The sequence below is a fragment of the Canis lupus genome, chromosome 4 (genome assembly GCF_003254725.2).
Source record: "Canis lupus dingo isolate Sandy chromosome 4, ASM325472v2, whole genome shotgun sequence".
NCBI lineage: Eukaryota > Metazoa > Chordata > Mammalia > Carnivora > Canidae > Canis > Canis lupus.
The window spans coordinates 70,998,923-71,019,884 of NC_064246.1; the positions used below are offsets into that span (position 1 = coordinate 70,998,923).

General features: G+C 43.5%; 1 protein-coding gene across 2 annotated transcripts in view; it reads right to left on the reverse strand.

Annotated features, from left to right (window-relative positions):
* Nucleotides 1–10,295, reverse strand: part of EGFLAM (EGF like, fibronectin type III and laminin G domains) — a 182,196-nt gene extending 171,901 nt beyond the window's left edge. Inside the window, exon 1 of one of the 2 annotated variants that reach the window (XM_049109317.1) lies at nt 9,664–10,295. In XM_049109317.1, the coding sequence (XP_048965274.1) occupies nt 9,664–9,760 (97 nt within the window). In that variant the 5' untranslated portion in view covers nt 9,761–10,295. The remainder of the gene's footprint in view (nt 1–9,663) is intronic. The other variant, XM_025436293.3, reaches the window with a different exon arrangement.
* Nucleotides 10,296–20,962: the final 10,667 nt, after the last annotated feature.

Here is a 20,962-nt window from a genome sequence, read left to right on the forward strand (position 1 = left end):
AGACAGCCATAAATTTTCAAACTAAGATTCAAACCCAGTTCTGTTTATTGGATTCTTGCTACAATTTCTCCAAGTTAAAGAGATGTGTGTTATGTGTGTAGGTTGTGACCAGAGCCCATCAATTACTTTAAAGTAGCTATCAGCAGAATGCTTCTTTTTTTCAAATTAATGATGTATTTGTTTAACTGTACTAATTAGGAACTCCTAGAATATCAAAGAGATGTTTAGGAAACCAACAGAAAGCCTTGAGACTTGAATGATAAACCTTAAATTTGCCAAACTGAAGGTCTAGCAAACCTCATTTGCCACTAAAGAAGATGGCTAAATAGTAGAGGAATGGAAAGTTTCAAGGCCCTGATGAGTCCTCTGGGTGGTCCCTGGGACTCCAAAAGGGTCTTCTTTCTATAGGAGACATCTAAGGGGATTCTGGAGCTGTCCTCCAGCAACTACAGCTGCTTCTCAATTGCAAACAGCCCCTCAGTTGACATGTACTTTGCAAAATGCACACTAACCAGCCATGTGTATGAATGAAAGCAGTACCAGTTCATTCTACGTAGTGTCCTACGACAGGCATGGAGCCTCCCTAAGTAAAGAGTGGCAAATCTTGTTGGTAAGTTTCCTCCCGCCCACAATGCTAGACTCAGGTATGTTGCAGTGATCATGATCTTAGCCATTAGCCACAGGAACACCTCTGGATTGATGGGAAACAACAAGGGCTAGGGATTGGACAACTTAGGTTCATGTCCTGGCTCTGCCTACTTCCTCTTTGCTAAGTCATCTGCTCCTGACTTCCCAGTAGGGTGAGGGTTACAAGATCAAATGAGATAATTTCTATGAAGGTGTTTTGAGATATACAGTGGTTTAACCCAACGTATCAATTTACTTTTGTTGGGATCAGTCCACACCATCTTCAGCCCCTATCAAAGCAGGCTGTGGTGTCTAAAAACTGATTTTTATATTTTAAGAGGCATATCTCACTGAATATATTATCCTACCATGAATAGTCCTTTTTGTTATGGGACACAAATAGAAGGAGCTTCCAGAAAACTATAGGGAAAATAACTGGAGTTCTAGCTGATGCGCCTTAGGAATTCACTCTATCTAACCAACTGGATAGTTATTTTACTTTTTAAAAGGGATTAATTTTACCTTTTTGTTAAATGGAGCAAATAAGTAGCAACAGATAGCATGTATTCACATAATCATATACATATTTTTGCATCCTGCTGCAAACTAATCTAAGTGAATTTGACTGCTCAGTTTTCAGGATCTTTTGTTAAATTATGATTGTTTCCAACACATGAAGAGGTGGCAACTATCTGCTTTTCAACCAGGTTGTACACTATAATGAATGCAAATTCTAGACCAAATTCTGCACTCACACAAATATTCATTGGCAAAAGGTCACAAAAATTCTCATAAACTTACTCTTTTAACATCCCTTGTCTGCGGATTTAGGAATTCCAAAGCACTCCATCAGAAACTACCCACCACATCTGGTCACTTTCTTCCTGTGTACATAAGCAAACTACGTTTCCTGGCCTCCTTACCATTAGGTTGGGCCCATGTGACCATGTTCTGGCCCAGCAAAGAAAAATCTCTCATGCTAGCTTTCTTTCTCTTTATCTTCCATGACATCTTGGAAGCCCATTTTAAAGAGGATGGTATTACAAGATAGAGGTTGCAAAGAATGACTCAAGCTTTCAAGTCATCATCTGAAGGAGAGCAGTCTAAGAGAGCTGCCCAACAAGGAATATTCACTCTGACTTAGAATCAATGAAAAATAAATTTCATGTCAAGCCCCTTAGATTTGGAGTTGTTTGTTATAGCAGCCAGACCTTGCTGAGGCCGATACATCAATATTCTAATGGCAGAGACAGCAAATCAGTTAGAGGGAACAGGCAAATGAGTCCACTATTGAGCAAAATGCAGAAGTGAATGGAGCTTTAGCCTAACTCCAAAGCAGCTTGACTGTTGGATTCACTGGTTCTTATCCTTTGTCTACACCAAAATAGAGGGATATTACTCACATATCTCACCAATGAAAACTTTATTTCTAACAGCGCTTCTGCTAATTAACAAACCATCTAGCCTGGATGTATGCTAACATTTATTTTCATTTATTTTCCAAGCCACCTCTCAGAGTGGACTTTACAATGTACATTCAACGGGTAGCTAACTAGCTCTGGAATGTGGATTTCTGGCTAGCACAGAGATAAAGCTCATAATATTTGACCACTGGTATGGCACAGTTACTGAGAGATTAAAATGGATGTAAACTCGTACACAGGAATGGTACCTTCTATGCTGGATTACTTCGAGTGTTAATTGAGTACCCTTAGGGTAGAGAGTAAAGTAATTTACACAATGACTATTTATACTGAAGTATTTTAAAAATAAACTACAAGCAATATAACAGGCATCTAATTCACAGCCATCATCCATTTTATTTATTTCTCTGCTCACTCTAAGAATTACGAGCAAAGGATCATGGGACCTATTCCTAAGTGTAAAATTAGATCGATAAAATTAGCCATCTGTCCAAGGAAGGCTCTAAACTCAGGTTGTATTTAAGTATTATGTTTCCAATTGCCCAGATGTTACAGAAAAGTGCCTGCTGATACAACTCCTTTTGCACAATGTAAACCATTAACTGGCTAATATAAACTTATTGCACCAAGAAAAATAAATAGCATTAACATTGCATTAAATCTGATTCGGGATCTTGGGTGCCCTGTCAGCAAACACAAGTGTTAAGATTTAAATTGCTCAGGATTTGCAGAGTCAGACGAAGAAAGAATCTTCAAGTGTCTTTAGGGGAGTGAGGAGGAAGGGACTGGGAATGAGATGAAAGCTTCAGGAGGCATATTCTTGGTTGGTCTGGTTGGTTATGGTAATAGTAGTCACCATGATTACTGTTGAATGATAATATCCTATCTTTGTGTAGTGCTTCAGCTCTTTCAAGCACTAGCCTGTTTTATTTCCTTTGATTCTTAAAATAAGCTGGTGGGGTTATCTGGGACAAGTGGGGGGTTTCACAGCTGAGGAAATGCAAGAATCCTTAAGGAAAGAAGAGCCAATGGCCTCTAACATTCCACGTCACTGGTAGTGGCTCATCAATTACTCCAATATACTGATCAATCAAACCGGAATCATTTCTTAGCTCTCAAGCTTCACGGAGATTTCCACCAACTCCCAGTCATGCATCAGTCTGGGTAATTCGCTTTCATGAACAGCTGCTCCCCTTCCACCACCACACCCTGCAAAACCTCCCCAAGACAATTACCAGGCAAAAATTGTCCACCACCTTTGGGGGTACTCTTTCCCCAGGGAATCCATTCCAGCAAGATCATAAACGTGGAAGCCACATTTTTCAAACCAAAAATCAAGGCATGTGGTCAACCAGAGTGTCCTTCTGACTTGCCAATTAATTTACCTGAAAATTTTTATGACTCAGTACAAATTAAATCACGTTATTAATTATACATTAATATGTACGGAAAAGGAACACAAAATCCTAAGTGTCTGTGTTTTTTGTCATGTCTGGAACATATCCTTTCAGTCACGCATATTCACTGTTATTTTCTTCTGTCTAGATTAAACAATCCCAGTTCCATAAACATTGCTTTCCAGCCTCAGGCTTCTGTGCCTTTGAAATGGCTTTGGTACATGTCAGGGGTGCCTGGGTGGCTCGGTCAGGTTAGTGTCTGCCTTTGGCTCAGATCATGATTCCTGTGTCCTGTGATTGAGCCCCATATTGGGCTCCCTGCTCAGTAGGGAGTCTGCTTCTCTCTCCCTCTAACCCCTCCCCACTTGTTCTCGCTCTTCAAATAAATAAATATTTTTTAAAAAACAAAACTAACTAAATAAATAAATAAATGCTTTGGCACATGTCTTGCCCCACTTAATTCTGTGGCAACCTTACATGGCAGGTTCTTTCCTCATCCCATTTTTACAGATGAGGATGTGGAGACCACAGAGCTAACATAACTTGCCTTACATCATCAAGGCACTAAATAAAAACAGTGTCAGAACTTGAACCCAAATCTGTCAAATATTAAAGTCTGTGCTCTCACCCAAGAAGAAACCAGACTTGGAGGCTGAATGAACAGATGGGGGGTGGGAGGGTAGAGTGGGTCTGAGGGAAATGAGGGCGGAGGATTGGTTTTACACAGTTCCACGAGGCTGCCTGTTAGTGCTGCTGCAGGCTTTCCCTCCTTTGTGCGGCCATCTCTCAATGAACAGGTTGGGCGGGGTGGTGGCGGGAGGTGGGGGGGGAGTGGAGGAGGAGGAGGGCTTGCCCAGAAGAGGTGTCATTCAGCCACCTTCAGAAGATCACACAGGTCCCAAATCCAACCTTTGGAAGACCTGAGGAGCCTAACATTACAATACAGTTCCAGAGCTATGAGTTGCTGTTGCCCACCCCACGTGGTGTGGACGAAGGAAGCAAGGGAAGACTGTGGGTGTCCCACAGAGTATCTGAGAAGGTCGGGAGGAGAGGGAGGCTGACAGGAGCCTAAACTCTCTTTGGTCAAAGTGTAGACTGCAAATCACCTCAAGTCCCTGAGTTCTTATTAAAAAGTCAGGTACGCCTATGACATATTCCAAGAACTTTCATTCCTTGAAAGTTCAGGAATTACTTGCCTGGGTCAGAGGCCTGAGATCCCCTGTAGTCAGATATGCTCTGAACCAGCTCTGAAAAGTGTGTCCTCTGCTGGAAGCTATTTTACTTGACTTTCACCTGTGTCCCCAGTTCCCCCATCCCCATCCCCACCCCCAACCATGTGAGATTGGTGGGCGGGGGGGGGGTGTCTAAGAGGCAAACATATTTCAGTTCATTTCAGGAGGCTGAAGCCAGACTCGGGTCTTTCTTCAAAAGGGGAGTGGAATCAAAGCTGGGCTTGGGGGTTTCAGCTACAAATGGCCATCTAGGCTCTCTAGTATCTTTTCCTCTTTTCTATCCCTGAAAATAGCAGGAACACTTCCAATATCTGCAGTTTGGCATGCTGTGACCAAAATAAGTGGCAAGAGTCCTGACCAGCTCCAGAGCTTTTCTGCTGCAACCATAACATCACATCACTCATTGAATCGATTGGGAGAAACCCAACTTGCTGGCTGAGTGGGTGAGGTGGGAAGATGCAGGATATCCACAGGACCACCCTGTGAAAGTTGAGGTCCCACTGTAGTCTCTCAGACACCAGAGTCTCTGTCTTCCAGAAATCTAGCTCTGCAGCCCTGGGTCACTTTGAGCTAGACAGATGGACAACTACTCCCAAAAGAATTCTAAGGTTATTAAAGTCCTTGGGCTCAGGGTAAGAAACACAAAGCAAAAAAAAAAAAAAACAAAACCAAAAAAACTAAAAAAACCACCACTCAGTTCCTTGCTGGCCAAGTCACTCTTCCATGAGAAAGAATTCTGAGAAACAAGTACTGCCTCATGTTATACAACATTTAACCCCGACCATGACCTCTCTGTCCTTCTACCTCACAGAGAATCCAAGGAGACGGGGGTGGGGGGGGGAGGGAGGCTTCTTTTAGGGATTAGATACGCTGTAGAAACAAACAGGAAGGTAGGAGAGCTGATGAAATGGAGCAGAGAAAATATTTCTGCTATCTTGTTTGGACTGCATGGACACCAGTAGTTAGGTGCTGGGGATATATATATATATATGGCCCTCATGGAGGGATATATGTAGAGCCTTTATGAGCTCTAGTGTTCCCCAAGAAGCAAGACAATCTGGATCGTGTTGTAGTACTTCGGGTTGGAAAGGGAGAAGGAGGCACATACAAAAGAGATGAGCCCCCCAAAATACATGCTTTGGGAAGAGGATGTGCATGAGAGCTGTCAGGACATAACCAAGGCCCTTGTGACCAGCACGTTGTTCAGGTTGCCACATAGGAGGCAGAACAGGAGGGCCAATGAGCCTTACTATAGCAACAGCAGAGGCCACCTAGAGGCTCATGGATTCACCACCATCAACGAGCAAGATACACTGCCCGCCAGCTAACTCTGCTCTTCCAGACTTCTGTTTTTTCTATCTGGGTTTCTCTGGATCTTCCTCCTAGTCCAGTTTTATGGGTAAGGAAATGCTGAGGGAGTGGAAAGGAAAAGATTAGAGACTTACTTCTCCCTAAAGATGGTTGTGGAATCCCAGCTCTTCTAGGGAAGACCTACAGTTCCCAACCCTGACCTGGCCTGGTCTCACAGCCCCCAGGCAAACTGGAAAGACAGGAGGGAAGGCAGGGCCCTCATGCTGTCCTCCAGCCCCTCTCTCTGTGCCAGAGAGTGAAGGAACACCACGAAGTTACCAATCTGCCTGGGGAGCGTGTGTGTGGCTGGAAGTGTGCTGGTTCCAGCACGTGTGTCTGGATTCCTGCTTCCAGTTTCCTGCTTCATCAGACACATGGCAGTCTTTCCCCTGCTTCCTGGGGAGATCTGAATAAGGGAGAAGTAACCACTCAGGAGGGCCTGGGTACTAGCTCTGATATTAAGTTGGACAAGTCTCTTAATCGCCCTCAGCTCCGTTGTCAGATGAGGCCTTTTCACTTCCTTTCAGGTCTCTGATTCTAATTTGTAATCTGAAAAGGAACGAAGGATATGTGATGTTTCCATGCCATGAAGACCCCGGGTGATGATGGTGTCCTCTACCTTACCTATTTTCAGAAGCCCCTTTTTCTACCTTCAGGTACTTGGATGGATCCTCTGGCCTTCACAAGACTTAGCACCCAGGAGTTCAACAAGAGAAAGGAAGCGGTTCATCAACCTATAAGGTTACACCCCCTAATTCTTATAGATGAGGTCAGTAGACAATGGCTTCCAGAACTCCATCTCAGTATCATTCACACTCTTTGAAGACCTGGGCACGATCTCCTGTACCAGCATTTAACGGCATGGAACAGGCTCTGCACACACAGCAGCAGGGATAATGCCCTCCACCTGGCTTTTCCACGGGAGCTCCCCTGCTCAGCCAGGAGGGAGATGCCCTCCAGGACAGGTCTGCTGACCTCTGCTAATAGGACCATTAAGGACTCCCTTCCTGGTCCTGAATATCATGGACCAAATCCCATTCCACCACTTACTAGTTATGTGACCTTGGAGGAGATATTTAATCTCTCAGAGTCACAATTTCATCTTCAGTTAAACAGGGGTAATAATAGTACCCATCTCAAAGAGCTGCTGGGTTGATTAAATATCAGTATGTGCCAAGTTTTTAGGGCAGTGTAGCAAGTACTTAATTAGAGTTCGTTATTATTATTTAATTTGACTTAAGAGCTGTCATTTCTTGTTAGTCTCAGCGAATGCAGAGGATTCTTTATTAATGCTCAATGGCAGAAGATGAACTGTCTTGGGGTGGAGGGAAAGGTTGCCTATTTCGGACCCAAATTAAACTCATCATTGAAGCTGCTGTTTTTTTTTTTCCCACCAGAGCTAGGTGGGGATGGGGAATTTTCAGGCTGATTTTGAATCCAAGACTCCTCCATCTTTTAGGAGTGTTAGGAGACACATAGGATCATCCAAAGAAAACAGGACTGTTCCAGTACGCCTACATGGTGACCAAACTACCTTCAAATATTGTTCACAAACCAATTTCTAGAGAAAACGAGGTACAAAGAAACTCCTATATGGATCCTAGCAGGATTTGCTGGTGTCTAGGGAAGATTATAAATTAGCTGGTTGCCATTCACATCAGAGCCAAGCAGGGCACATTCAGTTTTTAATCTGGACCAATTTTCCGGATCAAAAACTAGTCTTTCCAAAGGATGTAAATGAGCGCAGGAGGAAATTTTCCCCTGAAGTTTATGAAGTAGCTGTCATTTTAATCTGAGCAGCTTTCCAACCTAAAAACCAGTGTCTGGATAAAATTATAAAGTAATGAAAAGCTCTTCTAGACTGAACCTAGTCCAAACACCCCTTCCACCTCAAATTTGATGTACTTAATATGCCAAAATATTTAAAAGGTAGAGTTTCCACTATCAAAACCCTATCCATGCTTCAAATAAAACCAAAGAGGCCAAGATGGCATATTCATGGCATGAGTATCAGAATGAGACCCTGGATGAACCAGGTCGAAAATATTTTTAGGAGAGAAGCTACAAAAAATAAAAAAGGAAATATGGTGAACCATATGAGCAGTTTTATACAGTAGGCTTTTGTGAAATGCTTTTTTAAAAAATCTGCTTAAATGGATTGAAATCTATCCTTAAAAGAATATTACATACACTGCTTAAGCTTAGGAACTGTAGATACAACCAGGCATCATTCAAAAATTGTGACTAAATGATTTTATGTGAATAAACCCACAAAATACAATTGATCATGATGTGCTTCTCTTACGGAGGAAAAGTTAGAAAGAAGCCCTTCACTGAAATCCTTGAAGATGTGTCTATGCATGCATGTAAGAGAAACAATTTAATAGAATATTTCCTTGGAGTGCTGCTATCATCTCCAAAATGAACTGAACAGTGGCTATAGAACAGCTCATAATTTAAGTGTGTTGCAGATTATGATAATGACTAAATTTCGAGTCAGGTAGCAACAGATACAGCTTGAAGAGTGAGTGTGTCCCCCAGAGCTGAAAAGCAACAAGTCATATTTCCAAATGAAGGTATCCTTGAGCAGTGAAAATATTTAAGCATCCATATGGGAACCTGCCAAGATTATTTTCTTCACCCTCTGATAAATTTCCCCTGGTTCGTCTCTTTCTTTTGGAATCGTTATTTGTGAAGATAAACTGTACTTTCTGCAGAGTTTTGCAGACTGCATTCAAATAAAGTTGTATTGTTTTCCATTGTTCCTAAGACGTAATTAATCCCATAAGACAACCTCGCTTACAAAGTAAACTAAAAAACAAAACCAGAAAACAGAAGAACACAGATTTTTCAGAATTCAAAATACCAGTCTCAGCAACGTAGGATAAAAAGCATTACTGGGGCAACGACGTTTAGAACTTTATTGTTTAGAACGCTATACTTTGAATAATATCACAGCCCAGACCAAATCAAAGTAGACAAAAATACATCAACAACTTTTACTTGTGTACCTAGAGGAAATGCAACGGACTGTGTTTCCAGGGCTCCCCAATTCTTTGTAATAGCCTACACGGCACATCTTTGTTTAAATGGCCCAGCAAAGAAAGACACGAGTGAAATTAACCTCCAGGGCACCCCGGTCGGAGAAAATGGCCCCAGCGTGGAGAGCATCCACCCTGAAGAGCTGGAGCCACATCCCTACAGCCGCCGAGGCAGGACCAGAGATGGGCACGGGGACCTCCAGGCAAATCTTCACTTAGCAGGAAATGGCTGGGCTCTGGACAATATGAATTCAATAAAGATGTTTAGAGACGCAGGAGGAGCTGTTTGAGTTCTTTCGCACAGTTGCAATCCTCTGTAATTGAGACAGCATGACCGCGGTCCCTACTCTCAGCTCTGCGGCCAAACACGCAGCCTCCACCTCTACTGTGTCTGGAAAAGAGATTATTCTTTCTAACAAACAAACATCCCTGGAGCCGCCTGAGCTGGGGGCAGGGCGAGGTTCGCGTCTCCTCTCCGCTCGGGCAGAGGAACCCAGTTAGGCTGCGGCGGGTGCGGCGGGAGAGGGGCGGTGCGCCGCCCGCTGGGCGCCCCGGTGGGGCCTGGGGTCCCCCCGCGCGCCCGGCGCCTTACCTGGCCTTCGGAGAGCTGCTCGGAGCGACACTGCGCGGGGTCCGAGGCTGGAAGCCAGGAGCAAGAGCCGGAGCAGGACGCCTCGGATCAAATCCATTGCACCGCGGGCGCCCGCAAAGTTTCACCAAGTCCCGGGCGCGCGGGGAAAGGGCGTCTCCCGGGGGAGGTGGGGGGGGGCGGCCCCGCGGGTCCCCGCGAGCAGGGTGCGGAGGTGCAGGGCTGAGGGCGCTGGCCCAGGACCCCCCGGGGAGTGCGCCGAGGCAGGGCAGCTGCCGGGAGTGAAGTCCTCCTGGAGCCGCGGCGTCTTCGGAGGTGGGGGGAGGCGGGGGCGGCGAAGGAAGCCGACGGGGAGGGACCGGCTGGCCGTGGGAGGGAGAGAGGCTTGACCCGCCCGGGATGGAATTACCATCGAGTGGGAGTGAGGGGGGCAGGCCCGGCCACCGCGGACTCTTCGCCCACCTCTGGGGCGGCCGGCCCGCTCGTCGCCCTCCAGCCACCCCCGGCTCAGCCCTTCCCCGCTGGTGACCTAGATAGGGACGCTAGGAGGGGCCCGACCCCAACCACTTAGAGGCGCAGGGCGGGAGTTAGGGGACTACAGTCCAGGACCCTCTGCGGTGGTCCAGAGCCTGGAATCCTGCGGCGCTTCCCCCTCCCCCGGCTCGACCCGCCTCCAGCCGCGCCCCCCGCCCCAGGTCACCTCCACCCCGCTTGGGGACTTTTTCCTAACACCTCCAAAGGTTGCTCGGGTCTGTCCAGCGCACTTGGGCGGAGGGAGGGCGTCTGCGGTTTGCAAGCGGGGGAGGATAAGACGAAGAGGGGGCGGGGCCGGCCGAGTCTGGGGCGCTAAGAAGATAAATGGGATTTAAGGCGCGCAGATGGAGAGCAGAGGCCCCGCCACTCCTCTAGAAACGCGGGGTGGAGATTAGGGCCCCGACGCGGGGGAGCGGGGACCCCGCCCTGCAGAGGAAGGCAACTTGAGACCCTCCAGGGGGAAGAGATGAAAGTCCAGGTTAAGCCGGGCGTCGGGGACATCAAGCCCCCTGGCGGATGGAGAAGACCAGACCCGGACCCGGCACCCCGCCCACCCCCACACCCGCTGAGCTGGGATTGGGGTCCAGGTGGGGTGCAGGTGCGAGGTCCTGGCCACTGATTCCGGACTCTGGGTTCCCGGGTCAGCTCTCTTCTCCTCTGGATTTACTGCCCTAAGACTCCGTAAAATACGCCTTTGGTCGGGTGTCCTGGTGGCGCTTAGAGAAGGGAGACCCGGGATTCGTGCTGATTTTCAAGCCGGCGAGAAGAGAAAGCGGATACAATAAATAAACCAAGAGAGAAAAACCTAGAAGGCAACACAGGCTTGGCCGGCTCCTGGGGAAAGATCAAAGATCCTAGGAAGTGCCCCGCAGAGGGAGCCAGCGCTGGCTGGCTGGGAGGACCTTGCAACCGCCCCACCGCGCAGCCCAGCTGAGGTTCCTGGCCCTTCCTTGTTAACCTCTGGGAGAGCGGGAGGGAACAAGGTTGACTGACATCTCTCCCGCTCCCGACCCCCCCAAGATTTCTCCTCTTTTTAGGAATGAAGTAAGCCCTGGCTAGAGGGTTTGTAATGAGCCCCTTGTTTGCTAACAAACAAACCTTGTTTGTTAGCAAAGCTTGAGAATATGGTCCCTTAGTATCTGGGTTCTTAGGTGTGCAACTGCCCATGATAAATCCAAGTCCACTCCAGCTGGAGTATCTGCAACTCTTAGCTGTGACACCAGAGCTTGTCCTTTTACACGGAGCTAGAGTAGAAAAGTTGAACAGATGGTTCTCTTCACTTCCAAGGGGATACCAAGGCCACGTTTGGAAGCCAGGCTATGTGACTGCCCCCAACACTGCTAGTCTCAAAGTAGCAGAATCATAGACCCTTGGGACCCTCGGGACCCCCCAGAAGGCATCTAGTCCCTTCCTACCTCCATTTCACACAGAAAATTACCTTCAGCACCTCTGGCAGATCATTCACCTGGGTTTAACCTCCACCTGTAACAAAGAGATCCTATTTTACCACCAGCCCAGAAGTTGTTGGATAGCTCCTTTTATGAGAAAGTTATTTTTTAACAATGTATTTAATTGAAAGAGAGAGCATGAGCAGGGGGAGTGGCAGAGGGAGAGAGAATTTCAAGCAGACTCCACAGAGCACAGAGCAGGAGGGTGGGCTCCATCCCAGGATCCTGAGACTGTGACTTGAGCCCAAACCAAGAATCCACCACTCAACTGGCTAGCTACCCAGCTGCCCCATGAGAAAGTGGCGTTTTGTATCCGATCTAAGGTAGTAGCCAGAACCAAGCAAGTGTTACCATGAAGATACCTTCCGTGTTGGTTCTGCTCTTCCCCACTTAAAAATAATTCTCCCTGATGTAAAAGTTGGAAGTAATAATACCTGCTATAATGGCTGGCAATTATATTAACACCTACTATGTACCAGACCCTCTCTGAAATGCTTTAGAATCCCAATAACAACCAGACCAGGTAGGTAATTGTTATTAGTATTACTTCCATTCAACAGATGAGGCAACTAAAACATGAAAAAGTTAAGTAACTTAAATCTTCAAGTTACTTTAACTGCACAATTCTCAAAAAAAAAAAAAAATCATGCAGCTCCCAAGAGACAGAGCTTCGACTGAGTGCAGGTGGTCTGGTTCCAGAGTCCAAGCTTTTAAGGAGACAGAGGGAGAGCAGACACAGAAGTGGACCAAGGATCACAAAATCTTGGTGTTGGGCAGCCCGAGTGGTTCCTGGGTTTAGCGCCGCTTTCAGCCCAGGGTGTGATACTGGAGACCCTGGTTCGAGACCCGAGTCGGGCTCCCTGCATGGAGCCTGCTTCTCCCTCTGCCTGTGTCTCTGCCTCTCTCTCTCTCTGTCTCTAATGAATAAATAAATAAAATCTTTAAAAAAACAAAACAAAACAAAAAAAAACAAAATCTTGGTGTTTAATATCAGGCTCTTTTCAAGTATATCTTGATAAAATGAAGGGGCTGGATGAAATCATCGATAACTTCCAGATTTTGCTTTGTCTTTATCATCTGATGAATCGCACCATCTAATCCAAGCCATTTTTGCTCTGAACGTGCCTTCTAAAAGACTGGAACAAACTGTCCATTGCAAATTTTGTAAGCCCAAGATTCATTCTTCTTGCATACCCTTGGCCTGTGCCCATATCACCTCTTCATCTCTGGCCCTGGGCTTCCCTTCGATCTTCTGCAGATGGCTGTAGGTGATTTCAAAGCTGGCTTGGTTTCTTCAGAGGCACCTCTTGTTTCTTCCTTATGGGATTACCTTCAATTATGTTATTATATTTTACTTTTGAGTTCACCTCCAAATGCTCTGGATCCTCAGCCCACTGAGATAAGCACTTACTTCCAGAGATCTGCTTGTTACAAATCTAGGGCATACCTTAGACTGAACTTCCTTCCTTCCTTTGAGAGTCAAATCACATCCCCCAAGGTTCCTTCTCGTATCAATTTGATAACCAGTTTACAACACTTATAAATCTGACTAAAGATAAATGGACACTTGCCTTTCACTTCCTTCCCGGGAGGAGGGGGAACAGAGGCCAGAGACTTTGAATGTTTCATTTTTAAAAATCTGTTCACATTCACTGGAGGTCTAAACTCAATTAATAAGGTCATCAGAAGAAGAGTGACCTGCCTGCTTTGCTCAACATCATAGAAGAGACTGACCTTTGTTTCGTGGAATGGATTTTGAAGGTGTTTAGCTGAAAGTAAAGGCAAAGTTACCAATGACAGAATGTTGAGGAGGTCCCTATGTGAGAGTGCAGAAAAGCCAGCAGTCAAGACTTGGCTTTGGATTTATTTTTTTTGAAGGAAGTTATATGTACATATAAACTTTGAAATTTGCATCAGGCAGAGTGTATAGTGACAAATATGTTTCACCCTGTCTCTCCCAGAAGCAACCACTGTTATCAGTTTTCTTGTATGTCCTTCCAGAGATATTCTATGAACACACAAGCAAACACATACATATATACTTAACACAAAAAGGAGAACCTTGTACATGCTTTTCAACCCGAAAATCTGCCCACATCAGCAAATAGAGATCTGCCTCCATCTTACTGTCTGCTGAATAATATTCTGTTGTGTGATGAGCAATTTATTTGTTCCTTCTTCGTTGTTTCTTATTGTGTCATTATGGACCATACTGCTGGACATGACCTTGAATAACAGTTTGCACATGTCATAACAGACTGTGGGGTACACTTCTAGACTGTGCATTGCTCAGCAGAACAGTGAATTTGCCTTTTCACTTTGATGATTTGGCCAAATTTCCTCCCTAGGAGAATATACAAATTTGCACTCCTAGAAGCCAAGAAAAATGTGACTAATTCCACAAAATCTCATCAACACAATATCTTATCAAACTAGAGCCACATATTATTTCCATATATGTTGCATGTTTCAGCCATCACCCAACATATAAAGAAAAGCACCCAGATCAAGAATGAGAATACTACTACCACTTCCAGTAACCCTTCCTCATGTTTCCTCTCAAGATGCAGAGGTTCTAGAAGAGGGATGAGAAGAGTTCAGACCTCCCATTTAAATTCACAAATAAAAATTACAATAACACAAATAGAGATAGGTCAGTGGAAAATGTAAGCATTCCTCATCCCCACTAGGAAATGAGCATTAATTGAGATTTGATCCCACTATGTGTAAGGCTCTGTGCTGAGAGCAGAAAGACTAGAGGAAAGAAAATACAATGTCTTCTGCACTCAAGAAGACAGTTTAGAGAAGACAACTGCACAGCCCACTTTTCCACAGAGCAGAACAAAAGAAGCACTAGATAAGAATTTGAACACCATGCTATTGGCATGTCAAGAGAGGAAGACCTTGTATTACAAATGATAACCTATGGAGCAGTATCGTATAAAAATACAGCCATCGACCTCATGAATGTTTAAACCATGCTTCTCTACATAACAGGATTCTACCAAGAACAGAACTGGAGTTTTAAGGGTAAATTATTTGGTATTCCCAAATCTGTCCTTCCTTCCGCATACGTTTCTGGAAGCATAAATTAAAATGACCACGGAATTATAGTTTTATATAAATGGAATTGAGTAATTTACTCCAGTGATGTAATAATTTATGTCCATAATCTCAACATTATGTTTAAGATTTTCATCTAAATTGTATGGTTATTCCTTTTCGTTGGTGTATAGTGCCCCATTTTATGCATATATTACAATTTGTTTACACACTACTGCTGATGAACACTTGGGATGTTTTCTAGTTTGGAGCTACAACCAAAAAATGTTTCTATAATTATTCTTGTATGTGTCTTTGGTAAACCTAAGTATGCATTTCCATTATGCATAATTACTAGGTTATATGGTAAGCACAGGTTTAAGTTTGGAAGATAATGTCAAGCAGTTTGTCAAAGTGGCTATACCAATTTATACTTCCACTAGCAGTATATGAGAGTTTCAGCCATTCCACAATCTCACCAACATGTGGTATTTTCTTGTTTTTTTTTTTTATTTTAGTCATTTTGGTGAGTGTGTAATATCACATTGCAGTTTTAATTTGTGTTTTCTTGAAAACTAATGAAGTCAAGTACTTTTTCACTTGTGTATTAGCTATTAGAAATTCTAGTTTGTGGGGACTCCTGAGTGGCTCAGTCGGTTAAGTATCTGACTCTCGATCTCAGTTCAGGTCTTGATCTCAGGGTACACTGGAAATGGAGCCCAAAAGAAAGAAAGAGAGGGGGGAGAGGTGGAGAGGAAGGGAGGGAGGGAGGAAGGGAGGGAGGAAGGGAGGAAGGCAGAAAGGAACCCTATTTTGTGAAGTGTCTATTCATGCATTTTGCCCATTTTTCTATTGGACTGTCAACCTATTTCTTATTGATTATAGAAGTTCTGTATATAGTCTGGAAACGAGTCATAGGATTTTTTTGTTGGTGGCAGATGTTTATATTGAAAAATATTTTTCCCATTCTGTCTTGTCTTTTTACTCTCTTAATAATGACTCTGAGTGAATAAAAGTCCTAGTTTTAATGTACAATTGATCAATTCTTTTTCATTAGTGGCTAGCATTTTTAATGTTCTATTTAAGAAATCTTTACTTACCTCAAGGTCATGAAGATAATAGTCCATGTTTTCTTCTGAAAGTGTTATTGCTTACCTTCCACATTTAGATCTGCAATGGGTCTTTGTGCACAATGTTGGGTAGTCCTCAAGTCTCTCTGACTGGTTGCTCTGTCTTGATTTAGATGTGGGCAGGTGCATCTTCACAGGGAGATGCGGCTTCCAGAGTATGGCTTTGGGAGGGTATCTTTTCCTCCGCAAACATCAGCCAAGCTGATATTCAAGACTAACACTGTGACTTGTCACCAGGTATATCTAAGGAGATAGCTACCTTGCATTATGTGTTTTGTAGTATAAACAAAGTCCGTCCGCTCCAAAACATGTCACCTACAGGTCTCTCAGTTTCCTTGAAATGTTTACCATTTGAAATACTCCCATGAGTTAAGAGTATAACTTGTTAATAACTTATATCCATTCTATTCCAAAGAGCACAGGAGAATATGGAAGAGAGAGAGTTTAGGAACTTTTATCCAGGTGGTTCCCTTAACATGGACGTATTCTTCCTGAAAAGGAGAAAGAGCTCATTAATACTGTGCTTGTTAACAAAGAAATGAGGACTAATTTGTTAGCTAATTTAGCTGTCACCTATGATATGAGGTCCAGGTTCCACAGCAGGTGGAGCGTATGAATTTGATAATGTCTTGGGAAGGAGAATTGGTGGCAGGTGAGGTTCAGAATGTAGGACATGGATTGTTTGTAATAGCAAAACTCTGGAAGTCATAAAAAAATCTTTCTCTAGAGGAGAGATGGGTAAAACACATTATGGAATACAATGGAGGTGTATCCAGCTCTTGAAAAAGGAATAGACTTAGAGCTTCATGTACTAAAATGGAACAAAGTAGACAAAACAAGCTGCAGAACAGAGTGCAGGTGTTCACAGAGTGGTGGGAAGGGGATTAGGGGATCTGGGATGAATGCAGGGGAAATGTGCAATGTGTTATTTTTTTAATTAATTGTATTGTTAAATTATAAGAATTTCTCTATCTGGATTAAAAAGAAAGTATGGGGATCCCTGGGTGGCGCAGCGGTTTGGCGCCTGCCTTTGGCCCAGGGCGCGATCCTGGAGACCCGGGATCGAATCCCACATCGGGCTCCCGGTGCATGGAGCCTGCTTCTCCCTCTGCCTGTGTCTCTGCCTCTCTCTCTCTCTGTGACTATCATGAATAAATAAATAAAATCTTTAAAAAAAAAAAAAAAAAGAAAGTATGAATGCATTTTAAAAGATGATACGAAAAAAAAATAAAAAAAATTAAAGATGATACGTCAGTCTAGGTGGAGCAACAGGAGGAATGATAGGGACTGAGAAACCAAGAGAAGAGATACAGGTCTCATGTATCTTGAGAGAGGGAAGGAATAGAGTTTGAGACAGGCACTGCAAAAGGGAAGGAGGGTATAAAAGGCAGATCTCACAAATCACGTGATTCTGTGTGCCAGACTTCAGGTCCGAGAAAAAAAGAAAGGGCTACCATCTTCCGGAAATGCAGGGATACCCTGTAGCACGTTGAAGATTGGGGTTCCACACACAACACAACAAAACACGGGAGCCCCACAGTGGCCACAGGCAACTGCTCATCACACTAAAAGGCATCTATTTACAGCACTGGCATGCCATTTCAAAATGTAGGGCTTGTTTGGGAACAATGCAATGTCCAGAAAAATCTCAGTGGACTGGAGGTCAGGAGACCTGCACTCCAGCTCTGGCCCTGTCACTAACTGTCAGTGGGACTCTGGTGATTCAATCAACCTCTTTAGGCCTTACTTTTCTCCTCTATCAACCAAGGTTGCTGAATAAGATGAGGTCTCAGCTTATCCAGGCACTCACAGTTATCAGCTTCCACAGAAAAGCCTCTTTACTTTTCCCAAGATAGACAGATGTCAGTACTTAAAAACAAAAAGGAGTCTTGTAAAAGGCTTGTTCTCAGAAAAACTTTGAAGTTGGAAAACAAGTCTTTTGCCAAAAAAGAAAAGAAATAAAAAGAACACAAAACAAAATAAAACATTTAAAACACATTCACACACACGCATGTACACACACCCAGAGATGTCAGGGCAAAAGCAATTCTTTGCCTCAGAGAAGGCTGTAGGAAGCAAACTCAAAGTTTCCAAGCAGGCCACATCCAGCCCATCCAGACAGAGGAAATGGGGAGGTGTGAGAAAGGAGGGGCCGAGAAGACCAGGGCTGGGTGGTGGGTGTAGGAGGCAGAGGAATGCTGGCCTTTCTGGGTTAGTTAGTGACAATGCAAATAACTGCAAATTTCCTGATGCCAAGAGAAAACCTGTGGAAAGAAGCAAAAAGCCAATCTTTCCATCTGAGATTTATTGTATTTTTATTTGCGCAATTCTTAAGGAAAGAAAGTGAGAAGGAGGTGGAGGAGATTGGAAGATTTGAAGGTACGTTTGAGTTTGATCAGTGTCACCAAGCAGAAGGTGTCAAGGAGGTGAAAAACAGCTGAGTGAGGGGAACACTTGGTTTGTACCCAGCCCCAGGGGAGGAAAGTGGGGGTGACAGAAAAAGGTTTATGCAAGAGAAGAAGTTGTGTGACTTGTCAGGATGGCAGTGCTGTGGGACAAGGGAGGAATGGGACAGCTTCAAAGGCGGATCTGAAAAGTAGGAGGGAATGGCTTAGATTCATGACAATATGAAGTTAACTGACAACATGAAGAAAGATCAACAGTGAAGGAGGAGAGAGAAGTTACCCTCGGTTGCCTGCCCTGTGTAATGGGATGTGACACCTACTGTAAATGCTGTGCCCATCAGACGGGATGCCCCAGTGCACTACGCATACCATGCACTTGGCACTCACTGAAAGTTGGCTTTATTTCATTTCATCACTCACATTCATCACAGAGACAAGCTAAGTGCCCTCCAGAGTTAAACTCCAGAAGCACCAGTAGATTATTGCTAGCAGAGCAATGGAGGCTTGGGGGCAGAGATGAAACTTTGATCCAGACACTTTCAGCATGAACCGGAAATAATGGAAAACCAAGGTTTGTATTTTGAGATAATGAAAGACCTCTCCCAAAAGATTATGACATCCTAGATAGGAATTCTCCCAGGAAGGAATAATAGCTGAGCCATCAAAATAAATGAAGATACACACAGGATAGACCTACATCTGGTAGGATGCCAGGTAGCTCTAGCTCCTCCTGGCAAGATCTAGCCTATTCATATTTTCCTTCAGCGTTCGTGTCTCTTAATTGATCCAGTATGCGTATTTTTCATGTTCCCTATTTCCTTCTTTATTACTCATTATATGTCCCTGGATGAGTCACATTGCTTCCCTGACATTAGTTTCCTGTGCTGAACTTGGATGGAGTTCAGCTCCGGCTCGGACAATCTTGCATCCATGTTTGGGCATGGTAGTCCCATGCAGGTCCTTCTCAGTCTTGTCTAGACCCTAACAACTGATCCTGGGAAATGCTACCATGGCTCTAGCTTCTGAGCCAAAGGAATAGACAAAAGTCGTGGAGATGTTGACTTGCATGTAGTCGGTGAACCAGTGAACTACATCCCTCTCTAGGGATGGCTTTAATCGCTTTGTTCCCAAGCTCCATTATAATCATGGGCTTAATTGGAAAAAAGCAACATGAAATTCAAACTCTCTACTTTCAATGGAGTGAAAAGCAGATGACAGCAATATAAGGACCTTATTTTGAATGCATAATAAAGTATGTGTGCATATTTATATGTGCCTCCATATGTCCTCACCATGCAATTGTACACCTGGACTTTCCCAAACAGGAGAGAACTATATGGAGGGAAATTAGGACAAGGAAAAAACCCAGAAGTCAAGAAAACAAACTGAGAGTGGAGAAAGTAACAGAAGTAGAAGATACAGAGATAGGAAGAGCAGTCTCACCTATTTTCCCAAAAGTCCACAGAATTGTAGTTCACCGGTTTGATAGCACAGTTTCAAATTTTAACTATTTAGCATTTTAATGACAAGTCAGGTAGTTAAACAAGATTACCAGTTCAAACTGATGGCTCTTTACAGGTGTGCTCTTCTATAAGAAATTGGAATTTATGTAAAAGATTCTTTCAGGGGATAACTGGGATTTTTTCATGATTTTTAAAAGACTTTTAGGAAAAGTAGTCACTACAGGGAGATTTTCCAAGTGCTTTGATTGAGAGTGGAAGAGATACTTAAAGTGTTAGCTTTAATTTCAATTTGTATGCATTCAAATATAAAGACAAAACATTATTGAAATGAAAGTGTAATCCAGTGGAAAAAAAGTGAAATATATATATATATATGATATGTATATATCCAAATTGAGATTTCATTAAAAAATTTAAAAATGCAAATACTACACTATTGGAAGAAAATAATTATACTTAGGGAAAAAAATCATTCTCAAAATGTTCTCCATCTTCCTCTCCCACATTTTCTTAGGAAGAAATGTTCCATAACAGAGAACAGAAATACTCTAAAACTCTCCTTACCTTTCCAAGGCACTGAAACATAGTCGTCTCTTCGACAGCATTTGCTTAGCCTAAAGAGTAAACTTTAATAGCAAATTATTTCTAAGATTACCTATTGTAATGTTAAAGAACTAAGAATCAACTTTTTTAAATGGGATCTAAAATCCAGTCAAATGTGTCAAATTCATGATTAAACAATGCTCTAGTAAGTTTATCAGATTTGAAAGCTAGATGAGCAGTTAATGACAGGGAGGAGAAGGTGTGATGGTATGTTAGCCTCAAGTATCAAAATTCATTAGACTATTATTTAGTTTATAAAACAAGTAAGTTAGGAGAGTTTGCAAGCTGTAAATTTTCTAAATTATAGTTTAATATGTGAATGATACTCATTAGAATCTAAAATGGTAGAGCCTCCAAATTTACTTTTAGGGTTTATTTTGTGCTATATTTTTGTTAATGGTAAATTAATATGACTATGGGTAGTAAGCTGATGTTCCTTTTAAAATAATGTTTTCTCAGGGGCATCTGGGTGGCTCAATTGGTTGAACGACTGATTCTGGATTAAAGCTCATGTCATGATTCCAGGGTTCTGGGATGGAGTCCCTCGTTTGGATCAGCACAGAGTCTGCCTGAGATTCTCTCTGTCTCTACTTCTTCCTCTATCCCTCCCCTTGCATGTGCTCTCTCTCTCTCTCTCCCTAAGTAAATAAATCTTTAAAAATAAATAACACTTTTTC